The sequence below is a fragment of the Phocoena sinus genome, chromosome X (genome assembly GCF_008692025.1).
Source record: "Phocoena sinus isolate mPhoSin1 chromosome X, mPhoSin1.pri, whole genome shotgun sequence".
In the NCBI taxonomy this organism is placed as follows: Eukaryota; Metazoa; Chordata; class Mammalia; order Artiodactyla; family Phocoenidae; genus Phocoena; species Phocoena sinus.
This window is the reverse complement of record NC_045784.1, coordinates 74045611-74060479: the sequence shown is the minus strand read 5'-3', so window position 1 is coordinate 74060479 and position 14869 is coordinate 74045611. Positions and strand designations below refer to the sequence as shown.

The window sequence follows — 14869 nt, the reverse complement described above, 5'->3', positions numbered from 1 at the left end:
GTTAGAATGCTTGATGTTGTCCCAGATGTCTTCTAAACTGTTCTCATTTTTTAAAATTATTTTCCTTTTTTCTCTTCAGCTTGAGTGATTTCCACTACTCTGTCTTCCATTTTGCCAATGCATTCCTCTGTATCATCTAATCTACTATTGATCCCTTCTAGTGCATTTTTTATTTAGGTTATTGTATTCTTCATTTCTGTTTAGTTCTTCTTTATATTTTCTAACTATTTGTAAAGCTTCTCACTGTGATCATCTATTCTTCTCCTGACTTCATTGAGCATCTTTATGATTATTAAGTTGAACTCTTTATTGGGTAGATTGCTTGTTTCCACTTTGCTATGTTCTTCTTCTGTGGTTTTGTCTTGTTTCTCTGTTTGGAACACATTCCTCTGTCTCCTTACTTTGCCTAATTTCTATGTATATTTCTATGTATTAAGTAGGTTGGTTACATTTCCTGATTTTGGAAAATTGGCCTTTTATAGGAGACGTCCTATGGGGCACAGCAGCATAAACCTTCTGGTTGGCAGAGCTATATGCTCTAGGAGTGACTTCTGTGTGGGCTGCATGAGCCCTTCTCTTGTGATGGGTTCAACTACTATGGGCACACTGGTAGGTGAGGTTAGTCACCAGCCCATTTGGCTGCCAGGCCTTTCCTTGTGCAATGGCTTCAAGCTCACTGGTGTGTAGGGCTGGGCTGGCTGCACTGCTCAGGCAGTCCCAGGGATTGTGCCAGCCCACTGGTGGGAGGGTGGTTCTCAGCATGGCTGGATCCTGAGTTTTCTTATCTACTGTGTCTCCATTATTTTTACTTTTTGCTGCTGCTGCTTTTGCTTTTTTTTGCTTTTCTTTTACTTGATACCTGATTACACAAGAAGTATTTTAAGTACAAGCAAAATCATCAATATCCCAGGTCACTAATATTCATAGGCCAGTCTATGTCTTTAATTGGTGTATTTAGACCAATCATATTTAAAGTGATTATGATAGTTGGATAGTAGCTATCATATTTGTTACTGTTTTCTATTCATGTCCTTGTTTTTTTTCTTTTTTTTAAGTCTTGTCTTCCACTCTTTTGGTTCTTTCTCTGGTGTTAACTGACCATTTTATATGACTCATTTTTCTCTCCTCTTTTATCATGTTAATTATACTTATTTTTTTAAAAAAATTAAGTGATTTCCCTGGAGTTTGTAATATACATTTTACAACTTATTTAAATCTGCTTTCAAATAACACTAAGCCATTTCATGGGTAGTGAAGGTACCTTATATCAGAGTATTTCCAATTCCTCCCTCCTGTCCTTTATAATATCACTGTCATTTATATCACTTATTCACTTATCCATAAAGTATAATCACCCAATATACCATTGTTATTGTTATTTGGAACAGTTTATTTGTTTGATTAAGAATATATATATATATATATATATATATACACACACACACACACACACACACACACACATATAATTTACCTTAATTTATTCCTTCTCTAACTCTCATCCTTTCTTTCTGTAGATCCAACTTTCTGATCTATACCATTTTCCTTCTCTCTGAAGACTTTCTTTTAACATTTTTTACAGGGCAGATCTGGTGGTATGGTAACAAATTCCTTTAACTTTTGTTCATCTGAAGAAGTCTTTATTTCCTCACTTTTAAAGGAAAATTTCACTGGATACAAAATTCTAGGGTGGTGGAATTTTTTCTTTCAACACCAACAATTTCACACCACTCTATTCTTCAATGCCTGGTTTCTGAAAGTAAGTCTAAAGTAATTCTTCTCTTTGTTCCTGTACATGTAAGGAGTTTTTTTTTCTCTCTGTCTTCCTTCAAGATTTTTTCTTTTTGATTTTCCATTTTGACTATAATATGCATAGCAGTAGATTTGTTAATATGTATCTTTCTTAGTGTTTTGTAAGCTTTCTGGGTCTGTAGTTTGGAATCTCTCATTAATTTGGGAAAATTTTTGGCCATTGTTACTTCAAATAGTTCTTCTCTTCCTTTCCCCCAATCTTGTCCTTCTAGTATTTCCATTACATGTGTGCTACACCTTTTGTAATTGCCACACAGTTCTTGGATATGCTGTTCTGTTTTTCATTCATTTTTGCTTTGTTTTTTCAGTTTGAGAAGTTTCTTTTGACATATCTCCAAGTTTCCTAATCCTTGCCTTGACCCTGGCCAGTCTACTGATGAGCCCATCTTAGGCATTTTTCATTTTATTGGAGTATTTTTGATTTTCAGTATTTCCTTTTGATGCTTAGATTTTCCCTTTCTCTGCTTAAAATGTCCATGAATACTTTTGTTTTCCACTTTTCCCATTCTCTTAGTACATTAATCATAGTTATTTAAAATTCCTAGTCTGATAATTCTAAAATATCTGCTATGTGTAATTCTGGTACTGTCACTTGCTTTTTCTCTTCATACTGTGGTTTTTGCCTTTTACATGCCTTGCAATTTTCTTGTTTAAAGCCAGAAATTGTGTATTGGGTAAAGGGAAGTGACATAAACAGACCTTTATTGGGAAATTTTATGTTTATTGGCAAGGAGTTAGACTGTTTACTGTTTGCTGTAGTTGTCATATTAGCAGCTATATTTTCCTATCTTCCCTGTTGTCTTTGTTTTTACCTAGAGGCTTTCTGAGGCGTTCTGTTCTTTCAGTTGTAACACCCTGTTATTAGGCAGAGCCCTAATGTGTAGAGAGAAGAAACGGTCTATAATCCTATGATCAAGTCTCAGTCTCCTAGTGAGACTGTGTCCTTGGGCTGTGACTTTCACAAGTTCTTTTCTGCCTTTTTGCCCTCTTAGGTGAGACAGGAAGGCTAGAGAGGACTAGAGTTGAGTATTTCTCTTTCCCCACATGAAAAACTAAAGGGGCTGGAGTTTTGTATCTCTATTCCCTCGCATCAATGGCTACAGGGTACTGGAGCTTACTGTATCCCTTCCCCCAAGTCAGGCTGTGGTGAAACCAAATAGTTTAAGCTCTGGTAAAGTAGTTTCCTTTGAGGATGGGCCTCTGTTAAGGAGGAGAGAACATTCTGGACATATTTTGAAATGGTTATTTTTTTCTCTCCTCTTCTAGAAGCATGAGGACAACTTTCTCAAGTCTTCATCCTGAGAACTTCATAGGATTCTGGAGGTAAAACTCATGAAACTGTAGGGACCCCCTAAGTGTGGGTCCCCAGGAGTCTTTATCTCTCAAGCTAGATTTACTCTGAATCTTCAGAAATAACTCAATTACTCTTTAAATACTTCTACCAGGCTCTAGCTCTGGCTTCTGCTCCCTATAATCTGTGATTCTCTGTATCTGCCAATCTATCCAGTTTGGGGGTTAACTGTACCCCGTGTACTCAATCTCCGATGGATTTAAAAGAGGTATTGATTTTCAGACTGTCCACTTTTTTTCTTGTTGTGAGGACAAGAATGACAATTTATAAGCTCTTTACATGTCAGACCAGAAACAAGAAGTCCTCTAGGTTTCCCCTCTTTCTGACATAAGTCTATCTTAATCAGTTGGTTTTGATTTATAATATTTACACCTTTTCTGACATTCATTTTATTTGTCTTTGCTTAACATTACATTTTTTATGAGACATTTCACCCTTTAGATTATAATCTCCTTAAAGGATGACACCATAACTTATTTTATATGCTTAATAACTGATGAATTTCATTAAGATTTAGGACATGATGTTAAAATATCTCAGAATTCCTCTGTTGCCTTAATCTTAGTGGGGGAATGAAAGTCTCAGAGAAAGGAATAATGGAATTCTTCTCCCAGATTTTCTGTCTGTAAGAAAAGTAAGATTTTAACTAAGCAAGATATATAAGGCCTGCTTTCCTACAGAAAGATTTCTGAGTCTTTGAAGCTCCTAAAAACATTATCTAAACCTGAATTTGTGTAATTCAGCTGTAGTTTGACTACTGAGTAATAAGTACTTACTATATGCAAGTCACTGCTAACAGTTTTTCCTTAATTATTTTTAGCCTTCTCAATAACCTTAATGCCTAAGTGTACTTTTATTCCTATTTTTCAGTTGTGGAAACTGAGACTTGGAAAAGTTATCTGACTTCTCCAGAGCGAGACAGTGATACAGAATTCAAAAGATGTGGAATTCAAACCCAAGTTTATGTGACTATAGCCAGAATTCTTAACTACTCTCTTACATAGCCTCCTGTGTACCTCTACTCTGCTTTACGGCCACTCAATATATCTCTATTCTAAAAACCTCACCCTTTCAAATGAATTCCTCTTTATCTACCTTCCAAACTTCAAATTGTTAAACCTTATCGAAGAGAAATAAACCATCCCTGGTATTGCAAGTTGTCCAGTGGGTCTTGGGTGGTATTTTTCTTACACACCAAATTTGGGGAGTACAGTATACATACTATTGGCCAGCAGCTGGTTCTGCTGCAGTGGATTGAGGGTAGGAGCTCCTCCAAGGCCTGGCTGGCCAGCCAGGGCTGCATGAGCAATTCCATGTTGGGGTCCAGGAGCAGCAAGAGGAGACTGCATCTTATCCTTATCCCAGGAAGAGTCACTTCCACCTGAAAAACATTCATATAAACAGATTGCAAGTTAACAACTTTCCATGAGAAGGATTTTTAAACTCCCTTTTTAGGGTTGTAATTATTAAGATTACTATAGAGAAAATTATTATTAAACATAAGTGACTCATTTTTATGATGGTTTCAAAAACTTTCAATAGCCTTGGATTTAAGCTGACTCTGGGAAGACTAAACAGCTTTCACTAATAAAATAGGCTCACTTGCCTTACAGGTAGTCTAAAAAATCTGGAAACATAATGAATAACTTTTGAAAGCATTTATATGTTGATGGCCTTTAACTGAACACTACTGCCTCTCCTTCCAACCCTCTAACATACGTGTGCTATATCTTAATGAAAAGCAGTTGCTATTCACTCAAAAAAAACATATTCATAAGAGCATGATGACATGCAAAAATATGTGGTAAGATACAAAATGATCAGTTATTTTGTTTTCAGATCCAGCCCTCAAAAACTTAATCTCTTCATACACGGCAGGCTTTTATACAAAATAAGATGGATAAAACATAAAACCACAGCTCTTAATTTGAAATTGTGCTTTACTTTGATCATCCATGCTAGAGAGTGAAGTAAAGTATGCATAAATGCAGACTACTATACTATATCATCATAATAATCTACAGTGGCATAGCTATTTCATCTGGCACTTAGCATACTGTGGGGCAGAACCATTGCTTAAAAGCATGTAGGAAACAACCACAAAATTATTTCCAGGGCATCTTTTTAAGAAGAATACTTTAAAAACAGGGGTAGGGGTTGAATTCCAATCACTGCAGTAGCACACAGTCTGGCTTTAGAAAACAAAATGGTTGTGTGGGCAGCCCCATCTATTCACTTGATGTATTTCATTAATTCAGAGATCAGTGGTTCTGTTCTTATTCCCATGCTGGAATTGTGACATTAGCATTTCCACATGGCTGACTCTATCCCATCTGATTGCCAAAACATTGACCCTGTTTTGTAGAGAGATTTAGGCCTGAGGATCTTGGGCATTCTGTAAAATATGTGCACTTATTGGCTTAAGAAAAAAGTAGAAAGAAATCAAGGTGCTCATATTCCTAACATTCAACATTGTAAATTTTTTCACTTCTTTGAGTTCCCTCCTAGACTTTGTTCATATAGATACTCATTTATACATTATAAACATCTCTGCCATGTTGCTTCAGGTATCAGATTTACAAAGTGTAATGGCTACATAGCAGTCTACTGAGTTAATGTACTATAATTTATTAAACATTGGATTATACGTTTGTTTCAAATTTGTCACTATTATAAATTTACTGTAATAACAACATTCATTTGAATATTTCCTTAGACTCAATCAATTCCCTAGAGTGTGATTTCTGGGTCAAAGAGGTTGCATGTTTTTATTTATAAAATAGAGTATTTACTTAGTTTATACTATTGCTTTCAAGTATCACATTTGCAAAATCAGTTTTTAGAGTTGTAGCCTTTTTAGGGAAATATTTTCAAGGCAAAGTGGTGTTCTACCTGAGGATTTAAAATTTATTTAAGCAAACTGCTAGAATCTCTGGGAGGTTTTTGTTTGTTTGTTTGCTCTGGTTTATTAACCTTTTTACCCATTCATCTGCTCTTATCCCACTTCTGGGAATCAATCCCCTCTGCTGGACACTTTCAAGTCGTCTTGTGGCCAAAGTCAATTTGTAATCCAAAAGTGGGAGACTTGGTCAATTTCCAATTAGACAAGTTTCAGACAAGGAAACACTAGATTCTCCATCAGCATATATAAAGTCCGAGGAGTACTTGGCCATACTTATAAAAACAAAGTTTTTCCAATGAAATGGGGAAGAAATAAGTAGCTAATTGTTCAGTTTCTGCTTTAAGCCATTCAGTTAACATGCATGGAAGCTTAAAGATAGGCAATTTAGTTGAATTGATAGATTGGCTTAATGGACCAGAAATCATTCCCTTGATCATGTTGAGGTTTGGTGTGTTTATTGAAAACATGCAACACTCTTATGATTACACCAGTTGTTCTCTCTTTTCATCCAGATGTTTGCTGTTGTTTAGTCACTGCCTAAGAGCAGGGAGGTATTTTATGGTTGGTGCATTGACATAATTTAGTATTCACAAATTTGAAATTCCAATTAAAATCAATATGATGTTGTTATGCTGTAATGAAAAAGAATGACGGAGGGGGATGAGGGGAGTATCTTAATAAATGATGAAAGTAACCACATTGCAACACTGAGAATTCTTTATAGTGACATTGGGCCCATAAACATGATTACTACCAGAAAATGCAAAATTTTGGAAGATCAATTGCTGAGCAACAACAGAAACACTTCATCATGTTAGCACTACGTCTAAGATATGAATTATCTCACCATTACAGAACTGTAATTTGTAAAATGATGAGCAACACATTGACAAATAAAGATACATTTAGAAGACACTTAATTATACCATTGATATTAACATGGTATTGCACCATCACAGCAGCAACAGCATGAAACAATACTAGAGCTGAGATTATGTCAATATTTATTTTATAAATTGAAAATCCTTTAGTCAATTTTCAATAACAAATGGTACATTAGATATTATCTAATGTTTTATATATTACATATTCCAAATAACTTGAATATAAATGATTTTTAAACTGCATTAAAGGATTCCAGTGTTTTTTTGTCTGCTTTTATGAGAACTTTAGATGAACTTTTTCCAACAATTCTCATCTTTTTAACTACTGGGTTAAAAATGATACAAGGAAGCTGGTTACCAGCTGTGCCCATCTTCACTAAGTATAAATACATGAAATTATCCTGCATTCTTAAGGCAACTATATATGAAGTGAGTGACAAAGGAGTATGGGACATCCTTGATATTTGCATAGGAAGCTCTGGACACATTTTTGTCTTTTGACCTAAACTACTTACCATTTTAAAGTCTATACAAATTGACTTATGACTCAGTATGGAGGTTTTGGAAGACCCAAACTTTACATTTCCCTATGCCCTTGTGCCAATCTGTAATAACATCTACTGCACTTAAAGCTGCACTTAAAGCTAAAAAATTGTTTTTACCAATGTAATCTAGAGTCAACCTTTTTCTACCACTATGTGAAGGGCACATCCTGAGCTCCCTTATACCATGTGAGGACATAGCAAAAATATGGTTGTCTGTGAACCAAGAAGTGGGTCCTCACCAGATACTAAATCAACCATCATCTTGATCTTGGTCTTCTAACTTCCAGAACTGTGAGAAATAAATTCCCTGTTGTTTACAAGCCACCCATCTATGGAATTTCTGTTATAGCAGACCAACTGGACTAAGACACCATGGAGTGGGTAGATTAAACAACAAAAATTAATTTTCTCACAGTTCTGGAGGCTAGAAATCCAAGATCAAGGTGTCAACAGACTTGGTTTCTTCCAAGGCCTCTCTTCTTGGGTTGCAGAGAAAACAATTCTATTTACAAGTGCATGAAAAAGAATAATATGGCTAGAAGTAAATTTGACCAAGGAAATGGAAGACCTATACACTGAAAACTATAATACACTGATGAAAGAAATTGAAGAAGACACAAATAAATGGAAAGATATTCTGTGCTTATGGATTGAAAGAATTCATACTGTTAAAATATCAATATTACTCAAAGCAATCTACAGATGCAATGCATTCCCTCTCAAAATCAATGACTTTTTTCACAGAAATAGAACAAAAAGATCCTAAAATTTCTATGGATACAAAAAAGACCCTGAATAGCTGAAGCAATCTTGAGAAAGAACAAAGTTAGGGGCATCATGCTCCCTGATTTCAAACTATATTACAAAGCTACAATAATCAAAAAATATGGTATTGGCATAAAAGCAGACATAGATGAATGGAACAGAATCAAGAGTGTAGAAATAATCCCATGCACATGGTCAATTAATGTATGACAAAGGAGACATGAATACACAATGGGGAAAGGACAGTCTCTTCAATAAATAGCACTGAGAAAACTGGACAGCCATATTCAAAAGAATAAAACTAGACTACCATCTTACAGTTTACACACAAATTAACTCAAGATGGATTAAAGACATGAATATGAGACCTGAAACCATAAAACTTCTAGGAGGAAACACAGGCAGTAACACTTTGACATTTGTCTTGGAAATGATTATTTGGATCTGGCCCCAAAAGCAAAGGCAACAAAAGCAAAAATAAACAAGTGGAACTTTATCAAACTAAAAAGGTTCTGCACAGCAAACAAAACATCAAAAAATGAAAAAGCAGCCTACTGAATGGAAAAAAATTGCAAATCATATATAAGTATTTAATATCCAAAAATACAAAGAACTCATAAAACTCAACCTCAAAGAAACAAAAAATTGGATTAAGAAATGGCCAGAGGACATGAATAGACATTTTTCCAAAGAAGATATACAGATGACCAATAGGCACATGAAAAGATGCTCAACTTCACTATTTATCAGGGAAATGCAAATCACAACCACAATGTGATATCACCTCAAACCTGTCAGAAAAGCTGTTCTTAAAAAGACATCAAATAACAAATGTTGGCAAAGATGTACAGAAAAGGCAACTGTCATGTCCTGTTGGTAGGAATGTAAATTGGTCCAGCCAGTATGGATAACAGTATGGATGTTCCTCAAAAAATTAAAAATAGAACTACCATATGATTCAGCAATTCCTCTTCTGGGTATTTATCTGAAGAAAACAAAAACACTAATTTGAAAAGATATATGCGCCTCTTTGTTCATTGCAGCGTTATTTACAATAGCCAAGATATGGAAACAATCTTAGTGTCCATTGATAGATTAATGGACAAAGAAGATTGGTATACAAATACAATGGAAGATTAGACAGAAAAAAGAATGAAGTCTTGCCATCTGTGACAACATGGATGGATCTAGATGGTATTATGTCATGCAGAAGGAGATAAATACCATATAATTTCACTTATATATGGAATCTAAAAGGCAACAACAACAACAACAACAAAACAAACACAAAATAAAACAAAGCAAAAGTCATATATACAGAGAACAGATTGATGGTTGCCAGACAGGATGGGGCATGGGCGGGGCAGGCAAAATGGACAAAGGGGTTCAAGATGAACAAATTTCCAGTTATAAAATAAATTAGTCATGAGCATGTGATGTACAGCATGGTGACTACAGTTAATAATATTTTATTGCATATTTGAAAGTTGTTAAGGGAGTAAAAGTTCTCATCACAAAGAAATAAATTTTTTAACTTTGAATGGTGATGGATGGTAACTAGACTTATTGTGGTGATCATTTAACAGTGTATACAAATCATGCTGTACACCTGAAACTAATATAATGTTACACGTCAATTATTCCTCAATTTTAAAAAAGTGGCAATATATGAATGGAAAGCTAGGAGTATGTGTGCAGATCTGCTACAATCTACATACTTTGTTATTATGCTTTTATTTGGTTTTCTTATATGCATTCACAAAAGTGAACATTTTGCAACTTTCTAGATTGGTCCAGATAGGTAATGTAAAATATGCACTGTCTCTGGAGTTTCAACTGATATTTATAGAAAATAGATAACAAGTATCCATTCAAAAATGTTGAAGAGGTCTCTAAACAAGCTTGTCTTCTATTTGATTTGAAATGTTGCCTATAGGAACAACCACATCCTAAGGCTATAGGCTAGGAGTTTCAAGTTTCCTCAGAGGTAAAAATGGCAGTTTGTTGATGGATCTCTAGGGCTACACTCTCCAATATAGTAGCCAGTCTTCACATGTGGTTATTTAAATTTTAATTTTAATATGGTAAAATGGAATAAAATTTAAAATTCAGCTCCTCAGTTGCACTAAACACGTTTCAAGTGTTCAAAAGCTACATATGGCTAGAGACTACCATATTGGGAGATACAGATATTGATCATTTCCTTCACTGTAGAAAGTTATATTAGATAGTGTTGTTCTAGAGTATAAGGAGTCAGCAGTTTGCTTGTGTAAAACAACTTAATACACAGAGGTATCTACAGCATCTTCAGTACCCAATTTATCCAATACTCATATCCAGTATTAAATTGACCCTTATTCAATGAAAATAATCTAGTCCCTTTACTCTCTATATCTGGTAGTTGCGTAATTTAATTGTTTTAACTGGAACATTTTGAGTTCCCAATATGTGTCATGTGCCATTCTCAGGCACTGAGAAAACAGAGATAACAGAGCCCTTGTCCTCAAAGATCTCTATCTAATAAGTATCATTGACATCTCTCTATCTCTTCACTCCCTACTAAAGTGACTGAGTCTCTGGAATTGACCTTGCATTTGTTTCATTTCCATTCCCACTGCCACCACCTTCATTTGGACCCTCGTTACTCTATCACTTATCTCAAGAGTCTCTTAACTGACTTTCCTACTTGAAGATCATTTTGGATCTTCTTCTCCAAGTGACCCTTGTCACTGCTGCCAAAATAAGCTATCAAAAACCAAAATAAAGAAGATGGAGTTTCAGGAAGGATAATTAGAAAAGTAGAGGGAAAACAGCAGAGCAGTATCCAGAAAGCAAGAAAGGAATACCTTGGTTCCATGACCACCAAGTTTACATACAAAGAACACTAGTACAGAAGAGTGAGTATGGACAGGCATGCTCTATAGCTGTTGTAGCAATGTATCAGCATCACTCTAATTAGGAAAATAAAACAACTTTACATTTTTATCATTATCATCATCACCACTCTAAAGGATATGAAGTCAAGCCCAAAAGTTTATATCTGGAATTAATGGAAAATTATTGCTTAAAAGTATATTTAATAATTACAAATTAAGTAGTCATTTCAGGCTTACCCAAATAAATTGCCCCTGACTCATACATCATTCTAAGAATTAGGCTTACATGTTTCAATAAGTAAATGTAAAACTCAAGCAAAGTACCAGTACATTTGTTTCTAAATTAAAATGCTACAAGATGTATATATTCCCTGTGTGCCACTTTAGAGCACAGTAGCTAAAACCTGAACATCACATTATTGAGTTTCAAAGATTAATTCAGATATATAGGGAATTAAGTCACATGTAATGAAGTCACAGTGCTCACCTGTACGACCCGCTGAGTGTGATGACAGGGTCGCAGAAACTCTTGCAAACTGTTAGTCTGTATAACTTGAAAAAGACTCTGGTTAAAAGGAATTTTGCTGAAGACAGGAAGAAAATGGGGTTTTGTCTGCTATTATTTTTTAATTCTAAATGATAAACTTATCTTAATTATTGATACTCTCCTGTGAACCCCACAGATTTTTAAGTTGTCCTTGTATTTATCTGGTATAACTTTGTGTTTCTTGGAACAAATTTAAAAATCCTTCAATTTCATATAAACTGTGTGCTGTGGCTAGTACAGAACATTTTTGTATGTGACGTGACAATATTTTTGAATTTTGGATTCATTTCTTGCTACTGTAAGTAGTAAAAGTTGAAAGATTCTCCAAAACATACAATTTCAAGCCATTGACAGTACATTCTTATCTGAATTTGAGTTTTCTCTGTCACCCTTAACAGCATGAGGTCTGTCTAAATGACAGCCATATTATCGTCACTTTGCAATAAATAATCATATAATACCAATATCTATCTTTTCCCTTTTTCTGTCATATTTCTGAAATACTGAATATCTACTGCTGAGAAAAATGCTAAGAATTTATTATAAAGATATAAGTCCTAGAATTCATAAATTGTGACATATTCTTTTGTGAAATATATTTTAAACTGGCGGTCCTTAAAGTGAGGTATGCATACCCTAGGAAATACAAAAGATGAAGATAAAGCAAGATGTTCAATTTTTTTTCTTCTACTTTAACTGAAAAGGAAGTACAACATTATGTTTTGCTAATATTTAAGATATGGATCATCACTGATGCCCTCACCAGTCAAGTGCTAGAGGTATCTCAAAGGAAAAGTGAGAGTTTGAAGCAGGGTAAGTGGTTGACGATTGGCAGCTCCGGTGTTACACTTACTCTTACCTCATGGTGATGTGATCTATGTATGCCCAGTTGAGTGGATTAATGGGCTACCTTAGTTATTTTTAACTAAACTATGTCTTACTTAATGGACAACACAAGCACAGATTGAATATAATGGAAGCACAGGAGAAGAACAACAGAATAGCAGAGCTGATAATTTTCCTTTTGGTAGGAAATTTTTGTCACCTTCATTATGAGGTAAAATATTTTCAGGGTCATCAGATAGGACATATTAGTTGTATTGTTCTTATTGCTATTAATAATATATTTTAAAGTTTTTATACCATTGAAAAATAAAATGCTTTAGTTGAAATCTTGTTTTTTAATCTTAGTCTAAACATTTAATTTCTACCTTGTGTACATACGTTAGTACATGTATAAAGCTTATAATTCAACTTATGCATACTGAAAGAACATGCTCATTATTTATCTGATGGGGTACATGAACAAAAGTTTTCAGAAAGCTGCCTTAATTTGAAAAAACTTAAAAAAGGGAGCACAAACTTAAATTTCTTTTCAAAATCTATCAGAAATCCTCTCAAAATATGTATTCACAATGTTCAATTTTTACAACCCTCATTTTTCATTTTCTTACACACTAGAGCTATGACCTACAAACCTGCCATTTACACTGCCATTTACTGCTTCTATTACACTGTTAACTTAACCAAATAAACCATACTTTTAAAGCTAATGAGTTAGACCTAAAAAAGCAAAAGACAAGACTGGCTACATGGAATGAGGCAGATGAATTCACCTTTTCTAGTTTTTAACCCCCATCAAATATGATATACATAATTATCATATGTATACCTATGAGTAGCATGTATATTAATATTATCCCTACAAGTAATTCTACTTTCCTGCAGAGTAATCCTTACCAGTAACAAAAATTATTTGGGGGAACCATAAAGTAGTCTCTACATAATAGAATTAATTTTGCCCAGGAAACTGAAGTGAAGCTGTTATGATCTTTTGGAGCAGATGAGGAGAGTTAATTATTACTCATACAGTAATTTTGCTTGTGGGGATTTTTATGCCTTGGAGTGGTGAGGTTAGAATGATCTTACTTGACTGGCAGTTGTCAACTGGTAAAGGTTTAAGAAAAATAGTGGCAGATAGAGACAGTTGCAAAAAAGAGAAGGAAGGACTATATCCTCCCCAAACTAGAATAGCATAGTAGAAAGAGCATCAGACAGACCAAGGGTTGAATCTAGCCTCCTCCAATTAATAGCTATGGTTTTTGATATCTAATATAGAGACAATATTATCTAACCACTTTATGGTTGTTGTAAGGATTAAATGAGATAGAACATGTATAACAGCACACTAGCTGGACATAATAAGCATGAAATAAGTGTGAGCAATTATAATTTAAATTATTTTAGAACATAAAAGACAAAGTAAAATGTTTTTAGTTATTAATATCATTAAGTTGTCTATAGGGTAAATATCTTTTTAACAATACTACCAATATGAGGAAGAGCACCAGGGACCCCAAAGATTAAAAGAATAATCCACAAAGGTAAAATTTCATCATTTTTGTGAGTAGTGCATTTATTTGCATGGCCATATGCATTTTAACATATTGTCCTTAAAATGATCTGTAAAATCAGGTATGTTATAGCACTGAAAATCAAAAACTCCAGATATGACTTACTGGGCTACTTCCAACAACATATCAAGTGGTTCAGCAGATGTAATTACCACCAAGCCTTGCCAAGGATTTGAAATGTGCCCATTAATTCAGCAATTCCCAATCTGTCCATCAGTCAGTCATACTTAAAATATATGCCTTTCACCAGGTAGGTAAAGGAATCTATTGATAATTATACAATAAAATACCTTTGAATATTTAAATGTATACTCCAAACTTTTTCTTAAAAAACGTCCTATTAGCAAAATCAGACTTTTTCTCAGAAGCAGATACAAAAAGAGATACTGAAAATAGTGGGCATTTCAGAAAGTTATTCACAAAACAGCTTAGCGTGTTGAGGTTGAGTGAGATCTAAACAAGTACATATATTCTGGTCTTGGGAAAGCAGAAGGAGATTGTTTGTTTTTTCTTTCTGTACAGAGGAGACTGAGTTTGGATGGCAGACAGTGGGTATTAATACTAGGATTTCCTGAAAGAAGAACCATAAGAAAGAGCAACATATTTAAAAAGAGGAAATAAGCACTAAAATGAGACTGTTGGTAGAAAAAAAAATAGATTATAACCTTTTAAAATTGTTTTAATGTCACTCTAAAATGAATGCAAAATATAATAAAAGATAACAGAGAAAGTAAGCAGGCAAACAATGTAAAAGTACAAGATCCAGGGGAAAG

At 34.4% G+C, this 14869-nt stretch overlaps 1 protein-coding gene across 2 annotated transcripts in view; it reads right to left on the bottom strand.

Moving 5' to 3' along the window:
* DACH2 (dachshund family transcription factor 2) overlaps positions 1–14869 on the bottom strand; it is a 654283-nt gene that overhangs the window by 158633 nt on the left and 480781 nt on the right. For both annotated transcript variants that reach the window (XM_032619764.1, XM_032619765.1), the window contains one exon: positions 4386–4544. In XM_032619764.1, coding sequence (XP_032475655.1) covers positions 4386–4544 — 159 coding nt within the window. The remainder of the gene's footprint in view (positions 1–4385; positions 4545–14869) is intronic.